Here is a 19,082-nt window from a genome sequence, read left to right as displayed (position 1 = left end):
GGTGACTTTTCCCTGGGAGGGGGTCAACTATGCGCCCTCGAATTACCTTTCCCTGGCGGTGAAAACCTGCCTCCCCCTCGCGTGACACAGCTAAGTTTGCGCGGAGCTGGCCGCATTCCGCACGCACGTTGGGGAGCCCTGGGTCCGCAGGGTCCCAGCAGAGACACGGGGGACGTTGGGGCCCTGCCAGGTCTCCCACCACCGGGGAGGGTCGCTGCCTTGCCTTGCCCAGCCTGGTCTGGTCTGGCGGCGAGATCTCGCTTTTTTTTTTTTTTTTTTTTTTTTTGCACACTGATGCAAAGAGATAGTTTTGACTTGCATTTTCCGGATCGACGTGAAAAGGGAGAGCGAGCCTAAAACGAAAACGTTCGCGGTCCTCGACCGTATTTTTGGTCGGACTCGTGTGGGAACCACGGACTTGGGGAGGGGAGCATTCTTTTTCCATTAAAACTTAAGTATCTGAAATTGCAATTCAACCCGATTCTAATCAGTCTTCTCTTCCCGTCTCTCGTTTTGCTCCCTGATTTAAAGGAAAAGTAATTTCAGATCGGCGCGGCTCCCTTCGCCCCAGTAAGGGACTTTTGTTTTTAGCTTTGGAACTTGAGTGACAGCTCATTTGGGTTCCGTGGGGGCGGTCTTAATTACTTAAAGGCGAAGGTTAGGGGATTGAGGAAGCAAGAGGGGACAGAAGCCTCCGCTTGCAGAAAAGTTTTCTAAAGAAAGCACTTCACACGAGGCCCAGGGACATTTCAATAAAAATTTATTGAAATTTCAATGCTGTTTTTAAAGAGAGGGGAAGAAATACCGAAAACCAAAGAACTCATCAACAATTATAACACAAAATATGCCTTCATGAATTTTTGTCTTTAAACCATCCCTCAGCACCTGACTCGTGAACTGGGTATATAGCTCTATAGGCACCAATTCAAAACACCATCAATATTGAAGACAGTAGTCAATCCCACTTGGTTTTGAAGAAATCAGACTAGCAAATACAAATACAAAAGAAAAATTAGAAAATCAATCCACGGCCTCTGCACTCCCGGCTCCCCCCCACCCCCCCCCACCCCCAAACAATCTCAGAAACACTCTTAGGGTGTTATATTTTAAGGAACTTAAGGTAAGTTGCACACCTCCCCAGTCTGGGGTGAAATAGACAATGGTGCTTTGGGGCCCCCCCCTCGTGGGAGGCGAAAAAAGAAAAAATTTTTTTTTTTCAGACAGCTCTTTTGAAAGTCTGTTGGTGTCGGTGCAGAAAGTGTGTTTTCTTCTAGTTTTAAAAGCGATCCTGTGGCCTTGAAATAAAATTGACGAAAGGAAAACAAGAACACAAAACCAGGCGGCTGCGATCCTATTTACATAGACCTATGTACAACGTCAATAAATTAAAGTTTAATTTTCCGAGCATTCATATTGCACCTATTTACAAGAGTTATCAAATAATTACATAAATACTTTGTCTAATAGTCTCACTTCTTCTTTATTATTTTTCTTAAAACCTTGTTATTGCAAATCCTGCTACAAAGATGAGATAAAATAAATTCACTTTGTGTGTGTGTGTTCTCCCCACCCCTTCCCTTTAAGTCCTCCCCCCCTTGGGATTGCCGATTGGAGGGTAGAGAATGGGGGGGGGAGGAGTATGGGTTCATGTTCTTTTCTCTCTAAAAGCAAGCATTCAAATAAAAACCACAAATACATTACTGTGGATCATGCAAAAAGAGACCTATAGCGGCTCTTAAAACATCACAAGAATATTAAAAAGACACAGATTTCCTTAATAGAGACCAAAGAAGGATGGCAAGGACTTCCTTCCCCAAACAATGCTGCTCAGTCACTTATTTAGAACTGATACGCAAGTCACTATAAAGTTTTAATGTTCACAAACAGAATCATGTTAATGTATTCATTTGTCCCCAGTATATTTTTTTTAATTTTGTTTTTGTTTCTACTTGACACGGTGAAGGAAAAAAAAAAATATATATATATATATATAAATCTGCACTGGGGGAGAAGCCTTTCAACACCTCCCCTCCTGGTGGGCCTGGCTACCTTTTTTTCTCTCCACAGCAACCAGACCAGCCTTGTGGCGGGAGGTGCTGTGGCTATAAATGGTTTAACTCCTACCCCAACAGCTCAAGGCAACAGACATTTCTGGGCCCCAGAATCTGAGTCAGATCCTGGATATATAAACCACGCCAAGAAGACAGGGCCTGTTTCTAGCACATTCTCGAGGAGTCCGGCACCCCTTCCCAGACAGGACTGCACAAAGGGCCAACCCCACGGCGCGCCCGTGGTTTATTTTACATCCAACAAAGTGCACTGCAGACTGGAGACTGGAATGAAGAGATTTTTTTCTAGGGAGGGCTTTACTACGGGGACCCGCTGCGGGACCTGTCCGGCTTGGCCTCCAAGCCGCTGACCAACCGCTGAATGCTCTGCAGTTCGCTGGTGGCCGCCTCCTTCTCCGGGCAGAGTTTGGGCGACAAGGACACAGAGCTGGAGGAAAGCGTGGAGGAGCGGCTGTTGAGTTCCGAGCCTGAGTCCACGGCCACCGAGGCCGGGCTGGCGGCCAGCGCGGCGGCTTTGGCGTCCAGGGGCCCCGCGGCCGCGGCCATGGACGGCAGGGCGGTGGTGAGCAGGCCGCTGCTGTCCGGGACCGGCATGGGGATGGAGTAGGGGCTGTAGCGCAGCCGCGGGCGCATGGTGTTCAGGTTGAGGAAAGGGTGTCGGTGCACCGAGCTGGAGGCCGCGGCCGAAGACGCGGCCGCCGCCGCGGCCATGTACGTGTAGGGGTAAGGGAACAGGCTTCCGAAAGGCGACATGGCCAGGCCCTGCGGGGAGAAAGAGAAACGCAGGCGGTGAATCGGCCCGCAGGGCCCGCGCAGCGGGGAGGAGCCAACCTCGACCGTCCACCCGCCCCCTCCCCCCAACCTTGGGGCCTTGGGCAAGTCATTAATCTCTGGGGCTGGGGCACTCAGCTTTCCTTCTCTAGATCCACTTTACTCCCTGTGCCCCAGCTTTCTTACGGAGGAACAACAACAACCACCACAACAACAACAAACCCAGGGATATACGAGATAGTTCGTACCCTTACTGGGACTTTGGATAGTGAATGGGCTAAGGCCGGCAACGCGCTACATGGGGCACCTGACCAACAGAACTGTTAGAAATTCTCCCACTGGGGTCAGTCGGTGCACCTGATAAATGGGGCTGCAGGCTAGTCCAGCCACAAAGGTAGCAAAGGGTATAAATTATGGGACATACATTTGCTAAAGGCAATTGGGGGTGGGGGGAGCGAAAGGTGTTTGCTCTAAACGGGGACAAAGAAATCATCTGGCCTGATACACTGGTATTACAGGTAGAGAAACCCAGGTAGGCCCCACGGGTACAGGAAGCCACTCAGCTTCAAGTTCCAGGAGCTGAATTTAAAATTCAGGCCCCCTGGCCTGGGCCAGTTCTCTCTGTCCTTTGCCTTGGGGTAGGTACCCGGACTACCTACCTGTTTGCCCAGGCAGCCCCTCCAGGACAGGGTCTCCAGAAGGAGAGGGGAGCAAGGGGAAGGGCCAGAAGCCAGCCCTGTTCTCAGTTCCCTCCTCCCCTTCCCCCCCCCCTCCCCACCAGAGGGGAGCAAACCCTGCCTCTTGGCTCCGAGAAGGGAGACGAATGTACTCAGACAAAACAAAGGCAAGGGCGTGCAGAAAACCCCACAGAACCTTTCTCGCTGGGTTCAGAGCATTTCCAGCGGGCCCGACTTCTCCCCAGCTGCCCTGCACCCCAGCACAGCTGTCTGACCCGTATAAGAGGCCGCCAGGCCTGCCACAGCCAGCCGAAGAAGTCTGCCCCTATCCTCTGACATTTCCCACACAGGCACAAACCATTAACCCTTTGGGGGACAGGCTGGCCTGCTTGGGGTGAGGGACAGGGGACAAGCTTCCCACTGGAAGGAAAGGCAGAAGGCTCAACTCCCACCCAAAAACAGTCCCTGCCCCTCCCCAGGCCGTGGTCTCCCCCTTGTGTGATTCCTGGCGGGGCCGTTGGCTATGAGCCATTGGAGAGGCATTAGAGCTCTGAAGCTGACATCATAGACCCTGAAGTCAGCGCCTCTGCCCCACCACTTACACGCTGTGTGACTTTGGATAGGTGACTCAACATCTCTGGGCCTCTGCCACTTCGTCTATACAGGGGAGGTGACAACAGTGCCACTGAAAGCAGAACAGACCGAGCACAACCGAAGTGCCAGATAGAGCCATTAGCATGATTACTGCTTACCTACTCTACTAGAAACAGCCCTTAACTTAGAAAAAAATTTGAAGTTTTTTTTTGAGGGGGAGGGAGGGAGTGTCAGGTTATACTGAGTCAGTGAGATAAACCTCGACCTAGCAATTATTATTATTATTATTATTATTAATTATTATTATTAGGGCTCCTAAGCCAGGGGGACTGGTGGGGGTCTGGCATCCCACGCAGGGCGGGTATGCAGAGCCACCCCGAGGGAGGGTCTGGAGAGCCCGGTGGATGACCCCTAATTACCTGCGAGGCCAGGACGTGCTGCTGGAGGTGGAAGGGCAGGGTGGCCGCCGACGCCCCCGACAGTCCCTGCGCCGCGGCCGCGGAGGCCATGGCGGTGGAATCCAGGCCCGAGACGCCGGTGGAGGCCCCGGACACGGTGGCCAGCAGGGGCCCCATGCCGGCCGCCATGCTGGAGAAGGCGCCCCCCATGGCGAACTGGCCGGGGTGCAGGAAGAGCGGGTGCCCGTTGAAGAACTGCTGACCCGCCAGCCCGGGGGCGAAGCCGAGGCCGGGCAGGGGGCCCTGGCCCAGGTGCGCGGCGGCCGCGTCCGTCTGCACCGTGAGCGGCGCGAAGGCCTCCTTGCCCGGCAGCGCGCGCGCCTCCTCGGCCTTGGACGTGGCCGCGCCCTCGCGGCCCGGGCTCCGGCGCTCCTCGGCGCCCAGGCCGCGGGTGCTGGACGAGATGGTGGCCGGGCTGTGGCGCGAGTCGGGCGACGCCTTGTCCAGCCGCCCGCTGTCCCGGGGCCGGCCGCCGGGCTCGGCGGCGAAGAGGTGCGCCTTGACCGCGGGGCTGCCCTTGTCGCGGCACGGCTCCTCCGACGTGGTGGTGGTGATCTTGGCCGCGTCGCAGGCCTCAGGGCCGTGCTCGTCTTTGCTGTCGGCCTCGGCGTCGCTCTCCCCCTCGCTGGGACACAGATCTACCGTAGGAGGGGCACAAAAGCCAAGCGGAAGGGCGTGAGCTCCAATCTGGGCCAGCGGGGAACTCCAGTTGCCTGGTCTGAATCCCAGCCCGGGCCGTGTACTAGCTGTGTGGTCCCCGGCCGGCCCCTTAACCTCTCTGGGCCTCAGTTTTCTCATCCGCAAAGTGGGAGCGATGACACCTCACAACTTTACTGGGACGATTCACTAAGCTAACCCTTAATTTACAATATTTACATAGAACTGAACCCCTTCCCCACAGAACTCCCCCTCCCCCGAACCACTAGTGGACTTTTACTATTTTTTGCAATCGTCCGTTGAGCTCCTACCCTGTCAGAGCCTTTACTCGCCTTTCCCCAGTTCACTGCCTTCGCTTTTTAGAAACAGAATTAAACGTATCCTAAAACTCACTTCAGGAACACCTCCTAGTTACTCTCCAGAGTCTTTGTGCAGTGAGTGTCCAAGATTGGCACCTTCCAGAAATTTGTGAATTCTTCCAGAAGGATCCATTTGAACCCTGCCCTGGTGGCAGTGGCAGAAATCCACACCCTCCCTCCACACACACACATTCAACTGGAACCTTCTGTTGCCCCTGTCCCTGCAGACTGATGGGGGCAGCCCGCTCACCCACCCTGGGACAATCACAGATTCTTTCACCACACCCTCTGTGGGTCTCCCCCCAGGGGGAAGAAAAAAAAAAAAAGGAAAAGAAAAAAGGATCCTATTTTATGTTTAAAGTTTAAATGGACTGAAGTCATAATGGACTTTCATTTTAATTCACTTAAAAACAGGTTTCTTCCCGCTGAGAGAGTGTGTGTGTCTTTCCAAATAAATAGTTCTTGTTCTTTAAACACAGGAACTAACTGGGGGTTTGAAGCATCTTGTCCGCTCTCTCTCTCCCCTGCTCGGATCCCCAGGGCCTCCTCTGCTTCCCCAGTGCTGTTGGCTCTAAGGCTGGACGTTTGCTCAGCCACTGTCCCTGTTCCCGGTGGCAGAGAATCCCCCCCCGGGGGGCCCCCCCCCCCCCCCGCCTCAGGCCAAATACATTTTAATCTAGAGCTCAAAGATAGTAAAAAGTCAGCAGTTGCTAGCTTGGAGAGAGCTGAGGGAGAGAGACAGAGACAGAGACAGAGACGTGCTCCGCGCAAGTTTTCAAAGATAGCCCCACCGAGAAGGAACGGCCACCCCGGCCTCAGCCAAACCAGGGTTTGCAGGAAGGGGGGTTCGGAGTTCTCCTTTATACACCTGAGGGACGGGGACACACCTGGCCACCCTCTTTGAACTGTGGCTCCTGCTTAGGGACTTGAAGAAGCATCTGAAGTTTTTGAAGGGCAGGGTCCCTGGTGGATACCCCCACCCCCCCCCCCAAATCTCCCAGCTGCGCCAAACCTGGAGTGGAGAAACTGGAGGCGATCGGGTCCTACCTTTGAGGTTCGATGTCCCTACGGTGGAGACAGCTGGAGACGAGGACTGAGCAAAGCAGTTAAAGGCTGCCTGTTCGCTTGAGGACTCATCGGAGGTACCATTCTCCTTCTTCTGTCTGTCATCGAACACCCTCATAGACTGCAGGGTGAGCTGTTTTCTGTGCCAGAAGCCAATACCCAGCGTCACAGAGCGGAACGACATTTCCCCTCTTTGTCCGCCTCACCCTCTCCAAAGAGGCGCACTGGGCACACCTCACCCTGCCCGCCACCCACGGTTTCTCTGAAACCTGCTTGCCCCGAGGCAGCCAGGGACCCGAGAGCATTGTTCTGGAGCCTGTAAGGAGGCCTGAGTGTGGCACGGAGGGGAGGGGGCTGTTGGAGGAAGCAGGCTTCAGCTCCACTCAAGATCAGCAGTTCATTAGGGCAAGAGCACGGGCCACAGACAGCTGAGCGGCCGGCCTTCCAGAAGGAGGGTGAACTGGGTGCCCCAGCTGGTGAACACACACAGCCTCCAAACTCCCCACTGGTTGCTAAGACCGCGGTTGCCAACTGGCTTACTTCATGGTGCACTTTAATTGTGTTACCGACATACCCATCGTAACCGGAGGGGCAAAATAAAATTCTATGTGGATGTTGGAAATTATTTTTTAACGCTCACCGCCCCCCCCCACCCCACCCCGCAAGGGGAGAGGTTAAAAATCTGGGCTGATCTTCTGGATTTTGGAAATTCTTTGAAAGCGGGTGGGGGAGGGGAGAGCCGCTTCCATATACTATCCAGCTGTCTGCTTAATGCAAAATGATATGTATACCCACGAAGGAGAGCATCCTAGATTTCTCAAGGGGCCTCAGTTCTGTCGGACCGTATGTGCAAGACAAGATTGCAAAAAATTCCAAAGCATTTTGTGAATGGTTTAGTCCTTTCCTGGGACCTGGCTGGGATGAAGTTCATTAGGAACGAATAGGCGACTGTATATGATCTGTTATCCCTGACACTTTTCTTCCAGAGACTGCCATGGTGTGGCCTAGTTCATGTCCTTGCAAGCAGGTAGCAGAGAGGCGGTCAATTCTTTTCCACCCCCCCCCCCCCACACACACCTTCTTAATATAAGTGCCTGCATCCCGCTTCTAACAGTTGAGTCTTGGGCCCAAGGAAAATAATTCTCCAAATTACCTGAGAAGATACTGGTTAAGGGTCTCCACTCACCTTTTTTCTCTCCTGCCATTTCCAGTGTCCCGGAAACCTTTTGCAAAAGGGTTGTTGTCTATTTTTAACTGAGTTATCTAGAGGAGGAGACACAAGCAAGAAAGAGACATTGGCTTCATTTTCTAGAATGTTTCGGGGGGAGTTCCCGCCCCCCCAACTCAGTCTACTAGAAATTGGACTGCCAAAAAAAGTCATTCGTATATGCCAGGTTAAAGAGAAAGGGGGAGGAATAATGGTTGTAAGGGTGGAGGGGACCCGGAGAAAAATCAAGGATCTACACCATGGCTTACACCTCCCATAGGAAGCCACAGCAGGGATTCCAGACTGAAATTATACCGTCTGGGAAATGCCTCATTCTGTTCTGCAGGCAGCCTTGAGAGCTTGGGTTTAGAAATGGAAAGACTGTCAAAGTTGTCAAAAGAGACAACCTGTAGATCTTAAAATTAGGCTTTCATTTTGTTTTTTTTTTCATACAGTGCGATTAATCATAAAATATGTTATGGCGTAAATCCTGCCCCCAAACACACACACACGCGCGCGCACACACACACACACACACACACACAGCATACACTCCAAACTTTTCTGTGAATCTAATAAAATGATTTATGGGGTTTCGCTGCTCTTGTGCCAGAGTGGGTTTGATTTTTTATTTATTTATTATTATTATTATTATTGTTTTTTTTGCTGGGTTGGGGTCGGTGCAGGGGAGGAGGGTTGAGGAATTACAATATTGACAATTACAGATGTCAAAGGACTGAATGACCACTGGAAACATTTGTTTTCATTTATATGCTCTGCCACCCCCCCTTAGGTTGGAGAAGGCCTGTGGCCTCTTTGTCCCATCAAAAATGCTATGTTTTGTTATTACTTTAACAACTCAGATTCACAGGATTCTGGGTCCAGAGGGAGCGTGCACTTGCACGCTGGGGCAAAATGCCATAGTATGTAATCTTTCAAATCCCTTCCCTTAGAGGAAAAAAAAAAAGAGATCTAGAAAGTCAGAGGACCCACCCATGGGGACAACGTATTCAAATGCAAAAGGAAACAGGGCTCCGAAGAGCAGGGGTCCTCTGCTGCCCCCACCCCCAGAACAGCCGGCTGACAGTCAAGCTGGGAGCTGGGGAATCAGCAAGCTTCACTTTCCCCGGGTCTCTCGGTGCACATGCCCATGACCTTCAGGCCAGCATAACTTGACATACCAGGTGCTGCCTGCTGGTCCATTTGGGGGTACTTCTAATCTGGGCTTCAGACCCAAGGGAGAAAAAAAAAAAACACCTTCAAATGAAGGGATGACTTTGGTCATCTCATCTCAAAAGCCTCAGACAACTCGATTAGCATGACCCTGTGATCAGAGGAGGTTTTTCCAACCACACACACACACACACACACACACACACCATAAAAAACACAGCAGCATAAAAGGTAATAAAAACCAGACCAGCTACCCAGGGTTTCTGGCTAGGGGAGAAAATCTGTTCTCCAATGGGATTCTCCTCCCAGGATATCCCAAATGGCTTTTGCCTTAACTTTTTAGCTGGTGCCTTTAGAACCTGGAACCTGGCTTTTGATGCTTCTTCCAGAAGGAGAGGAAGCTGAGCCTCAAAACAAACAAGAAAAAGCCAGGAGTGGGGAAGCCGGTGGCAACACGGTTATAGGAGCTGCTCACTAGCAAAGTTAGTTTGGCATGTTTTCACTCCGCGTTGGAGTCCTAGCTGGTCAAGTTTTTGTTTTGTTTTGTGCGTTCCCTGCCTCTTGGACACGCTCAGAGCCCCTTCCCCCCCAAAAGCTCCCCTGAAGGTCAAATCACAGAAGAAAACTGAGCCTCTCCCATCCCAATTCTTTTGTAAATCCCTCAGTGTCTTCCCCAGGCAGCTTAAAGGTGAGGGGAAAAATATCACCGTGGAAAAGAAAAAGCGCCTTTTGGTTACCTTGTCATTCTGGTATGCTGTCACGGCGATGAACTCAGTTTCGGGGAACAAGTATGTCCGAAATGTACTATAAGGAAGTTTTAAGATGTCATTGGCCCTCACAATGTGGAACCGTGGCTGGTATTTGTGCATGGAGTTCAATATGGTCTGCGGGGGGTGGGGGGGGAGGGGAGCAGGGGAGAGGGGAGACACACAGCAAAAAAAAAAAAAAAAAAAAAAAAAAAAAAAAAAAAGGTTTAGTGAGACAAACGGGACCTTAGGACCCCTGCCAGGCTGACATCTACCCCACCGAAGGGTACCAAGCTTATCTGGAGCCCACCTCCTCTCCTCGGAGCACCTCTTTGGGCACACTCCGCTCCACACATGTTATCTTCTGGAGAATCCAAACTGCTCCTGGGTTTCCAAAGGGTCCCCCCCACCCTCACCATCTAAGGTCCGTTCGTACCTTGAACCCTAGCCTACCTGAGTACCAAAACTATAATTCCCCTGCCACGTTGCGTGATCACTTGGGAAGGCCAAAGTCTTAAAAGATAGAGAAAAACATGCATTTTAATTTACAAAATGATTCAGTCCTTTAAGCGCCCACTAATTGACGAGCCCAATCCACTTAAAGCCCTGAAAGGTTGAACTCTAGAGAGGAATATTTATGCCCTAATCAAATCAAAGGCTTCAAATGCAATTCCTGCCCGCTGAAGATATTTCCGCGTCATTCACATCTTCCTGGGCCTAATCTTTCTGCTGATTCCTCGCTTATCACTCGGTTTATTTTATTGAAATGTTGGGGAGGGGGAGGGGCAGGGGGCAAAAGGTGTTTTGCTTGACTTTTACAAGCAATTCCAGTCTCCTCAAAGTTTCTAAGGACTCTCCCACTGACTCCATGCATCCACTTCCAACATGCACATCATTTTTATCCTGGAGAGCTCCGTCTCATTTCTAGCAAACCTGACTTTCACCTAAGCCCGAGTTTCTTTTTTTCGTAGGAGGAAAAAAAAAAAAAAATCTTTCCAAAAATGTACTCACACCCTTTTAACCAACGCAGCCAGGGCTCTGAACCTTAACCCCCCGCCCAAGAAATACTAAGGCTCGTTTCCAAACAGAAGTAGGAGAGCTCAAAACAAATTCCTGGCAGACACATAACTTTAAAATTGATTTTGTAGCTTAACAATTGGTTTTTAACTTCACTGTCAGGCGTTTACCAAGACCTGGAATTGCCACAGAACGCGAGTGGGTTTGTTTTAGAGCGGCAGGCCTTCCATTATCCAAAGAGAAACACCCCGGAATCCTCTCTCTGGCTCTGTTTCCGATCGAACAACTTTTGCTACACTTAGCAACAGAGGGCAAGGGAGAAGCCTGAGCAGAAACCTGTGATTTTACAAGGCCAGGGGAAGCGCTGCCTTTGCTAAGGTGGAGAAAGAGAAAATTTTACGGAGCGGTGAAACTTACAAATCCGTGTTTGTCCGAAATGTTGTTGGTGAGTTTCAGTTTGTGGAAAGTGACAACTTTGGACATCCACTGTTCCCCGGTAGCCGGGCTGTCTGGGTGAATGTACATTCTCTTTGGCATTTCAGGGTCAGCCTTACCAGCCACCATCCACCGAGAATTATGGAATTTATATCGACAGTCATCAGCAGCTATAATGTCCATCAATAGAATATATTTGGCTTTTTTATCCAGCCCAGAACATCTTACTTTAAATGGAGGAAACATTCGCCTACAACAGCAAGGGAAGAGAAAAAGAAATGGCTCAGACTCTTGGGTTTGAGTCCCTGTTTACCCTGAAATATTTCGATCAGATTCAAAACTTTCTGCTGTGATTGACTGAGGAGTTTCTGTTTCAGAGGAAGGCCACCAAGGGCAATATCATATCCTTCCACGACAGAAGTGTTAAGTACCCTCAATTTCTCTACGGTGAAATGTCTCAAGGTTCAAAACAAGTGAATTATGGCACTCCCTTTCTCTACAGCGTCTAATAATCTCTCCACAATTTTTTTCCTCTTGTAGGACTTCACAGATGGCCCCTCTCTACAGAGAAATTCTGGCCTTTCCCCCCTGTCCCCGGAGTGTCTACTTCTAAACAGCCAGGGGTAGGATTTTACTTAAAGCGGGGTCAGTCAAGGCTAGAATTCGCCACTGCTGGGAAAAAGTTAAATTTATCAAGGAAATAAACGTCCAGCTTCCCTGCTACGGAGCAGCGAACCCGCCTCTGGGGGGAATGAAACCGGCCTTCAGTGAGTTCTCAAAACGAATTCTGTAGTTTGGGGTGGACTTCTGGGCCCGATAACCAATCTGCCTGGCATGCTGCTAACCACATTTCTCCCCTGGCTCGGGCCCGTCCCGAAAGGCAAGGCTGTACCACCAACAGCTTTTTATTTCCCAGAAGCGGTGGCAACCCACGGTCCTGACCCGAAAGGAAGCACTTCGCTGTGAAACCGAGGTAACGTCTTCTGGGTTTAGAGAATTTTTGTGCCCAGCTTTGGCCTCATTTTGCTAGGAAAGATACCGCAAGCTCGAGACATCCCTCAAGAGAGGGAGTTTACTTTTATTATTCCAACACTATGCCTTGATGGACTTCAATGCCATTAAAAAAAAAAAATCATTGATTTTAAGGGACAGGCAGGTTTCGGTGAGGCAAGGACCTTTTCGTTATATAAAATATGGTTGGTAATATAGGAAAAAGCAGCATGTGTCTCTCCAGGGGCCTTGGATCTGCAAACATCATCTTAATTATCCAAAATTGCCTAAACTCTCCCTCGGATTACGGACACGTGAAGCAGTGTAGACAAACAAACCCAAATGCCCTTCCATTTCTCTGTGACCCTGCCGGAGGCCAGCGCAGGCCCCCCCTGCAGACCCAGAGGCTAGACTGGAGAGCAGAGAGCCAGCTTCGGGGTCTCCCACCACCACACAAAAGAAAAGGGCAGTGAAGTTTTTCTCGCTGGGAACAAAATGAAACAAACAAAACCCAGAACATCAACAAAGACACAAGGATGTTCCAGAAAGGTTTGAACAGCGAACTTCCTGCCATGGGGTGGTTTTCTTTCTTCCTGCAGGAGATGTCTGAGTGCCTTGGAAAAATCCTGTCTAGCCTGTAGGGAATCCAGGGTGAGGACCGAGGTGGGAAAAACTAGGGCTGCCAAGGGCCAGGTAAGCTGAAATTTCCCGACCCGTGGGGCAGGGGCCGGGGAATGTCTGTACCTGGTTCCAGGGGAACTAAGTTTTGCCTAAACCCGAGTAACTGGCAAACCGGGTATTCTGGGAACAGAGAGAGATAAAGGCAAAGGGGGGGGGGGAGAAGAAAACACCTCCATTAGCTTGGGGGAGGGGGCCCTGCTACGTGCTTACCTTCCCGACTTGGTAATGACCATCTCGGTGCCCCGCTTGTGGAACTGATCCCAAAGTTCTTTGGCCTCGAGGTGCACCTTGGGGTCATCCTCCACCTCTTCTTCGGGCTCCATGGTCTTCAGAGGCCTCAGATGCGCCTGGGGCCCCAGGGACGAGAAAGGGATGCCGGTCTCGGCCGCCCCCACCAATTGATCCATGATCGGCTTGGCCAGGGCGCCCGGCAGCGAGAGCGCCGCCGCGCCGTTGGGAGGCAGCGTCAGCGCGGGGAAGAAGGGCGGCTGGTGACCCAGCACCGCGCTCATGGCGAAGTCCGGCGCCCGGTGAGGTAGGAACGGATGGTAGGCCATGCTTGTCCCAGGAATGACCGGATCTCTCATGGAGAGGCTCATCCACTCCAGGCGGGGCGCTGGGCTCCAGCCGGGGACAAGTCCGCAGCTGCTGTTTGGTTTTGTTTTGGTTTTTAACAGCAGCACATAGTTTGAGAAAGAAAAAAAAAAAAAAAAAAGAAAAAAAGAAAAAAAAAAAAAAAACGGGGGGGGGGGAGTCACAACTAAAGCACCCTAGGGAAGGGGGGGGAAGTGTCTTTTGGGGAAGGGGGAATGCCTCTTTTAAAGAGGGCAAGGCGAGAAATCAGGAGACATAGTCGCTTGGGTGACTGTCCTTGTGCCTTGCGTTTTTTAAAAAGCCGCTCCTGGAAGTCGGTTTCACAGGCGAGAGCAGCGAGCAGGGTCTCACTGGCGCCCGAGCCCCGCCGCTTAGCCGAATCGACACTTCAGCCCCCGGTCCCAGGAATCGCTCCCCGGCCCCCGGTTCTTTGTTGCGATTGCGGACGACTCAGCTCCGAGAGACTTTTTACCTTCTCTTCTCCTTCTTCCCCGCCCCCCTGTCTCTCTTCCTCTCCCTCTCTCCCGCTGGAGGCGTCTGCTGTAGCGCTAGACCCGGCTCCGCCAGCGAGCGAGAGAGCGGAAAAGTCTCTCGCCTTTAAAAAAAAAAAAAAAATCTCTGATTCCAGCTCTCTTCTACCAGCGCTATCAAAACTTGAACTGCAAACTGGCTTCCGTCCGCACTCCTCCTCCTCCTTCCTCTGCTCCGAGCCTCCGGAGGGTGTCCTGGGTTGCAGTCCGAGTCCCGCGGCGCTCCTCTCCCGCGCCTGTCTTCCTTGTCCTAAAACGTGAGCGGAATCGCTTCCTAAATCTGCGTCCAGACGCGCAGGGCAGGGAGGATTGAGTGGGGGGGAATGAACAGGGGAGAGGGGGCGAGAGAGAGAGGGAGAGAGAGGGCGAGACAGGAGAGAGGGAGAGAGGGACGGAGCGGGAGAGGGAGCGCGAGGAAAGGGAGGGAGCGAGAGCGAGCGAGCGAGAGCTCCGCGCCACCCTCCTCCGCCTCTAGAATTCCCCGGGCGTCTGCACGGCGGCTCTAGAAGGTCGGGCTGTGCTGTGGGCTGCGGGGAGCCGGAGGCCTCTTGATTGGCTCTTTGACGCTTTCGGACCAATTGTGTTGCTGCATAGGCGTGGTTTTCACAGGTCGAGTGCTGGGGGATAGAGCCGAGTTATAAAAAGAAGGTGTCGGAAACTGTAACGTCGCAGCGCCGCATCGGTACTACTGCCTGTCCTGTGAATATGTCAACATGATCAGAGGGAGGGCGGGGAGCCACTGGGGAGCGCGCACAGAGTCGCCTCTAGGTGGCTTATCGAGAGATCGCTGCAGCCCCTGAGCTCGCTCGCTCGCGCTGGCTCAGCCCACGTCTGAAATGCCTCAGTCATCCAGCCCCGGATCGAGGGAGGAGGCAGGGCCCGGGGAGGAAGGGGGAGGAGGAGGGAGCGAGCGAGCCGGGCCAGGAAGGCGGAGAGCGCGCCGGGCGCCGGGCAGGGGCGCTCGCCTCTCGCGCGCTCGGCTCGCCTCTCCTCGCCGGCCGCCGCGGCCGTTTCCCTCTGCGGCTCACCCTCTCGCCGCGGCCCCGGGAGGGCCAGGCGGACGGCCGAGCCCCCGGCGAGCTGCCGTTCGGCCGCCGGCCGCAACAAAAGGCGGCAGCGGCGGAGAGGCGAGCGCCGAGACTCCGGGCTTGCGCGCTCCCCGGCCCCACGTGGGAGCCCAGCTCCGCCCGGCCGCCGCTGAAGGGCTCCCGAGCTCGGGTGGCTCTCGGCGCCGGGCTCCCGGCTGCTGGGCTCGCGGGCTCCCGGGCACACGCGTGCGGGGGCTCCCTCTCCCCCGGGCCCCACCCGAAGCCGTGGGCGGGGACCCGAGCGCCCCGCCACTCCCGCGCGCGGACACGCGCGGGCACCCCGGGACCGAGCCACCCGCGCGAAAACACGTACACGCAAACACGTACACAGCCTGCGCCTCCGGCCCTGGTTGCGCTCACCCCGGGAGGCGGACTCGGGGATTTTGTTGAAATGCATTTGCCAGCCCTTTTAGATCTCGTCTTCTATCCGAATCCGGGCTCCCCGAGTTCCACCTGAATGTGTGCGTGAGTGTAGAGGAGAGAATGGAGATCGGGACGGAAGGAGCGCGGCGAGGGACTAGGTTCTGGGCCTGCCCCGGCCGAACCTCTGCCCTCACCTCGGCGGCCCTGGGAGAGCTGGTAGGGGGAGGCGCGCCCTCCTCGTATCTTCTCCGGGCATTGCACCTATCTCTCTCGTGCCTCAGTCCTTTCTCCACCCGGGGACTTATCTCACCAGAAGTCAGGGGTGAATTTGTAAAACAAACCGTGATACGCCCCCACCCCAGAGGCCAGGTGACTGGTTCCAGTTCAGGTAGGGTGTGTGGGGGGCGGGGGGGGGGCTCAGCGGGGGTGAAGGGGAGGGAGGCGTCTTCCGAATCGGACCTGTCGCCGAATTGGTATGTTACCACAGGTTCCCTGTCTGGATCAGAGGCTTCCCCAAACCCACGTTTCTCGCTTCTGGGGTGGGGGGGCAGGGAGTTGGGCCGTCCCTGCCTGGATGGATGGAAATCTTGGGTGGAATGTTCTTTTACCCTTTCTGGGTGGAGAGCTTCCTTGAGTGTAAAGGAGCGGAGAAAGGTTTGATTTCAAGGCCTAGGGGGCTAAGAAACCCAAGGCTTGGGATGTGTGTGTCTGTGTGTAGGCAGCCAGCGCGGTCCTCTCTTAGTCCGCCCTGTATATCCCCACGCCCCCAGCTCCCAGACTCCGAAATGGGAGCAAGTGGAGGGTGAAATGCACTTCTATTGTGGGCCAACGGCCTCGAGATAGGGGCGGAACTTTAGAGGCGACAAACTTTTCCAGCCTCGCATTTTTGACGCACATGGTTAAGAGCGCTTGGCGCCAGCGCTGAGAATTCCCTGAAGTCACCAGAGAGAATGGAGTGATTCTTCGAACTCCGTCTGGCTCGCCATCTCACCCCCTTCTTTCCCTTTCGGCCTGTCTTTCTCTGGTGTCTCTCTCTGCCGGTGGTGGAGAAGAGAGAAAGAGGGAGAGAGAAGAAAGAGGCGGCAGGGCCCTGGGGTGTCAGACGCCCCCTCCCCGCGTCCCTAGCGGCCGATCCCGGAGGGTGCGAGAGGCCAGGCCTACCCCTCCTTACGCCTTCCACCGAGGTCACTGCAGGGTTTCACGAGGCTCTGGAGGCCCAAGCCCACCCCCTCCCCCACATCGCTCGCCTCCTGAGCCCGGGGCAGCTCGGCGGCGCTTTCAGGAGCGGCCCCAAATCCCCGCGATCTGGTTTTGCCTACACTCGCCAGCCAATCTCTGCCCGGCCGCTCCATGTAGAAAGTAGTTCTGCAGCCACAATGCGACTGACACCCCCCTCCCCCCGCCCCCCCCCCACTCCTCACTGTCTCGGTGCCCTCAAGCGACCAGATGCACCGGGAGAGAGATGTTTCACTAGGTCCTCCGCTTTCTTGGCCTCCCTTCTGTTCTGGACTTGGGAAGGGAGCTTGCTAATTTCACTCGTAAATATCTCGACTTGCCTCTGGCCCTCACGTGGCCCCCTCCCTCGAATGCCTGTATTTTGCCCGTAGTTCTGACTTAACCCTGGGGTCACCCCTGTTACCGCTCCATAACCCGTCCCCCATTCTTGCTCACAAGGGGTGGAGGGGGGAAGAGAGGAAAGTTTGCGGGGTTCTGGATCGAAAATGTCGACATCTTGCTAATGGTCTGCAAACTTCCGCCAATTATGACTGACCTCCCAGACTCGGCCCCGGGAGGCTCGTATTCTGCTGGGAGGCCGCGGTAACTCGGGATCAAAAGCGGGAAGGTGCGAACTCCTCTGTCTCTGCTGGGCCGTCGCGCCCCCCTCCCGGTGGGTGATAAACCCACTCTGGCGCCGGCCGTGCGCTGGGTGATTAATTTGCGAACAAACAAAAGCGGCCTGGTGGCCACCGCATTCGGGTTAAACATTGGCCAGCGCGTTCCGAAGATTTGTGCCAGGCCTGGCAGCCAGGGGAACCCACAAGGCTAGCGCGCCCCGGGATCCACGGCTTTAGCCTCCAGACGCGGGGGTCTACACGGCCTTCTCTCTCTCTCTGTGTTTGCAGACCCCCACGATAGTCTCTCTCTCTCTCTCTCTCTTTCTCTCTCTCCCGCGCCTCACACTCAACAAAAGACATACGGGAAACATTGAAGGAGCCTGGCCTTCGGTAGAGTCTGGAAAGCGGTGTTTTAAATGTCGGAGAAGGGGGGGGTGGGGCTTGCAAAGTTCGGAGAGGACCTACGGAACTTCTGGTGTCCCCCAGATAGTCCTGCACCTTTTTGCAAAAAAGAGTTTTCACTTAATTGCAGGCCTGATTTTTTTTTTTAATTTAAAAAACAAAACCCACCTCTGTCTATCTGTAATGCCTGCAGCGTTTAAGGAGAAGCTGTGTGTGTGTGTGTGTGTGTGTGTGTGTGTGTGTAGATGGTAAAGCGGGGAAGGGGCAGAGGAGCCTCAGAACAAATTTCGTGTAGGCACACACAAATGCGAAACCAAAGCACCTATCCTCATAGTCCGGGCCACCGATGCGGCAGAGAAGTTAGCCTTCCCAAAGAATCGCCCCGAGAAGCGTCTGGTTGATCCTCCTTTTTCCCTATGGCACTGCCTGCCTCCAACTATAAAAGGGACAAACCGACCCTTTTGTGACCGAATGGTGTTTATCTGAAGTTTACAAAAAAGGGAGGGAGGGAGGGGGAAAGGTTGGTGGGTAGGCGGGGTGGTTTACTTTGGCAAGTTTGCTGTAAATACTCTCTTCAGCATGTGTGAGGTCTGGCGAGGGACTATTACACGCTTATTCCCTCTTAAACTTTCACCCCCCCCCCTTTGCCGCCCAGCTTTTTTCAGTCCGAGGTGTCGGTAAATTGGAAACTCTGTTGACATAAAGGCATCCGTGTTTCTCTAGGGGTCTGAGGCCTAATTAAGAAGTTTCCTACAGTGGTCAGGTCAACGCAGAAACTTTTACTGGGGAGGGGTTCTCATCGCCTGGCAGTGTAGAGATGGCTCCCTGTTTCTGCCCAGTGCCCCCCCTCTGCACCTAGGATCTGGCCTTTTTGTTTTTGTTTTTGTTTTTTGCTTTCGAAATTGACAAGCTTTGAAACCCACTGTATGTGGCTATAGGGCTCCCACCCCCTTTGGCCGCCCCATTCTGCTAACTGGGGACTTGATCTTCCTGCCAGAGATCCCAGGGAATCCGCTGTCTCCGGAGTGCCTAGCTTAGTGTTTGTGAGTCCTGCAAAATGCTGCCAGCATCTTCCTCCCCACCTGAGCACTCCTGTGCTACCCCAAACCCTGACTCTGCCATATGCAGCTCTGAACCCACTAGAGGACCTCAGCACAGACCACGGAAGCTAGATGTTCCTCCTGGAGCTTGCCGGTCGCTTCACCCACCCACCCCCTCCCCAAAGCTTGCTTTAAGAGCTCAGTTCCTCCCTGGCCAGGAGTCAGGAATCAGCCTCCCTATCTTTCCTCCCTCTGGGGGCAGGCACAAGCCTCTAGGTTGGACCAGACAGGACACCCATCTTTTGTTTCTTTTTTGTTTTTGTTTGTTGGC

At 53.5% G+C, this 19,082-nt stretch overlaps 1 protein-coding gene across 3 annotated transcripts; it reads right to left on the bottom strand.

Moving 5' to 3' along the window:
• Positions 1-1,370: 1,370 nt before the first annotated feature.
• On the bottom strand, positions 1,371-15,728 carry TBX3 (T-box transcription factor 3). 3 transcript variants are annotated; one of them, XM_040443798.1, is made up of 9 exons: positions 15,669-15,728; positions 13,110-14,640; positions 11,211-11,478; positions 10,230-10,289; positions 9,768-9,914; positions 7,837-7,913; positions 6,633-6,790; positions 4,531-5,207; positions 1,371-2,831 (listed from the first exon to the last, which is right to left on the bottom strand). In XM_040443798.1, exons 2-9 carry the CDS (start codon positions 13,496-13,498, stop codon positions 2,370-2,372), a joined length of 2,238 nt encoding a protein of 745 aa, XP_040299732.1. In that variant the 5' UTR covers positions 13,499-14,640; positions 15,669-15,728; the 3' UTR covers positions 1,371-2,369. The 3 variants fall into 3 exon arrangements, with proteins under 3 accessions (XP_040299732.1, XP_040299731.1, XP_040299733.1); XM_040443797.1 differs by lacking the exon at positions 15,669-15,728 and having other exon boundaries at positions 13,110-14,857; XM_040443799.1 differs by lacking the exons at positions 10,230-10,289; positions 15,669-15,728 and having other exon boundaries at positions 13,110-14,853.
• Between the last annotated feature and the right edge of the window lie 3,354 nt (positions 15,729-19,082).

The sequence above is a fragment of the Herpailurus yagouaroundi genome, unplaced genomic scaffold, assembly GCF_014898765.1.
Source record: "Herpailurus yagouaroundi ecotype Mexico unplaced genomic scaffold, PumYag 191, whole genome shotgun sequence".
Lineage (NCBI taxonomy): Eukaryota > Metazoa > Chordata > Mammalia > Carnivora > Felidae > Herpailurus > Herpailurus yagouaroundi.
This window is presented reverse-complemented; position numbering and strand designations above follow the sequence as displayed.

What these genes read in the sequence shown, in the direction of transcription:
- TBX3 (XM_040443798.1), bottom strand. Translation starts at nt 13,498, where the DNA reads ATGAGCCTCTCCATGAGAGATCCGGTCATTCCTGGGACAAGCATGGCC. An exon ending in TTTCGGACAAACACGGATTT is followed by an intron (nt 10,290 to 11,210) that starts GTAAGTTTCACC and finishes CTATCTTTTAAG; the next exon opens with ACTTTGGCCTTCCCAAGTGA. An exon ending in AGCACGTCCTGGCCTCGCAG is followed by an intron (nt 2,832 to 4,530) that starts GTAATTAGGGGT and finishes TTCTCCCCGCAG; the next exon opens with GGCCTGGCCATGTCGCCTTT.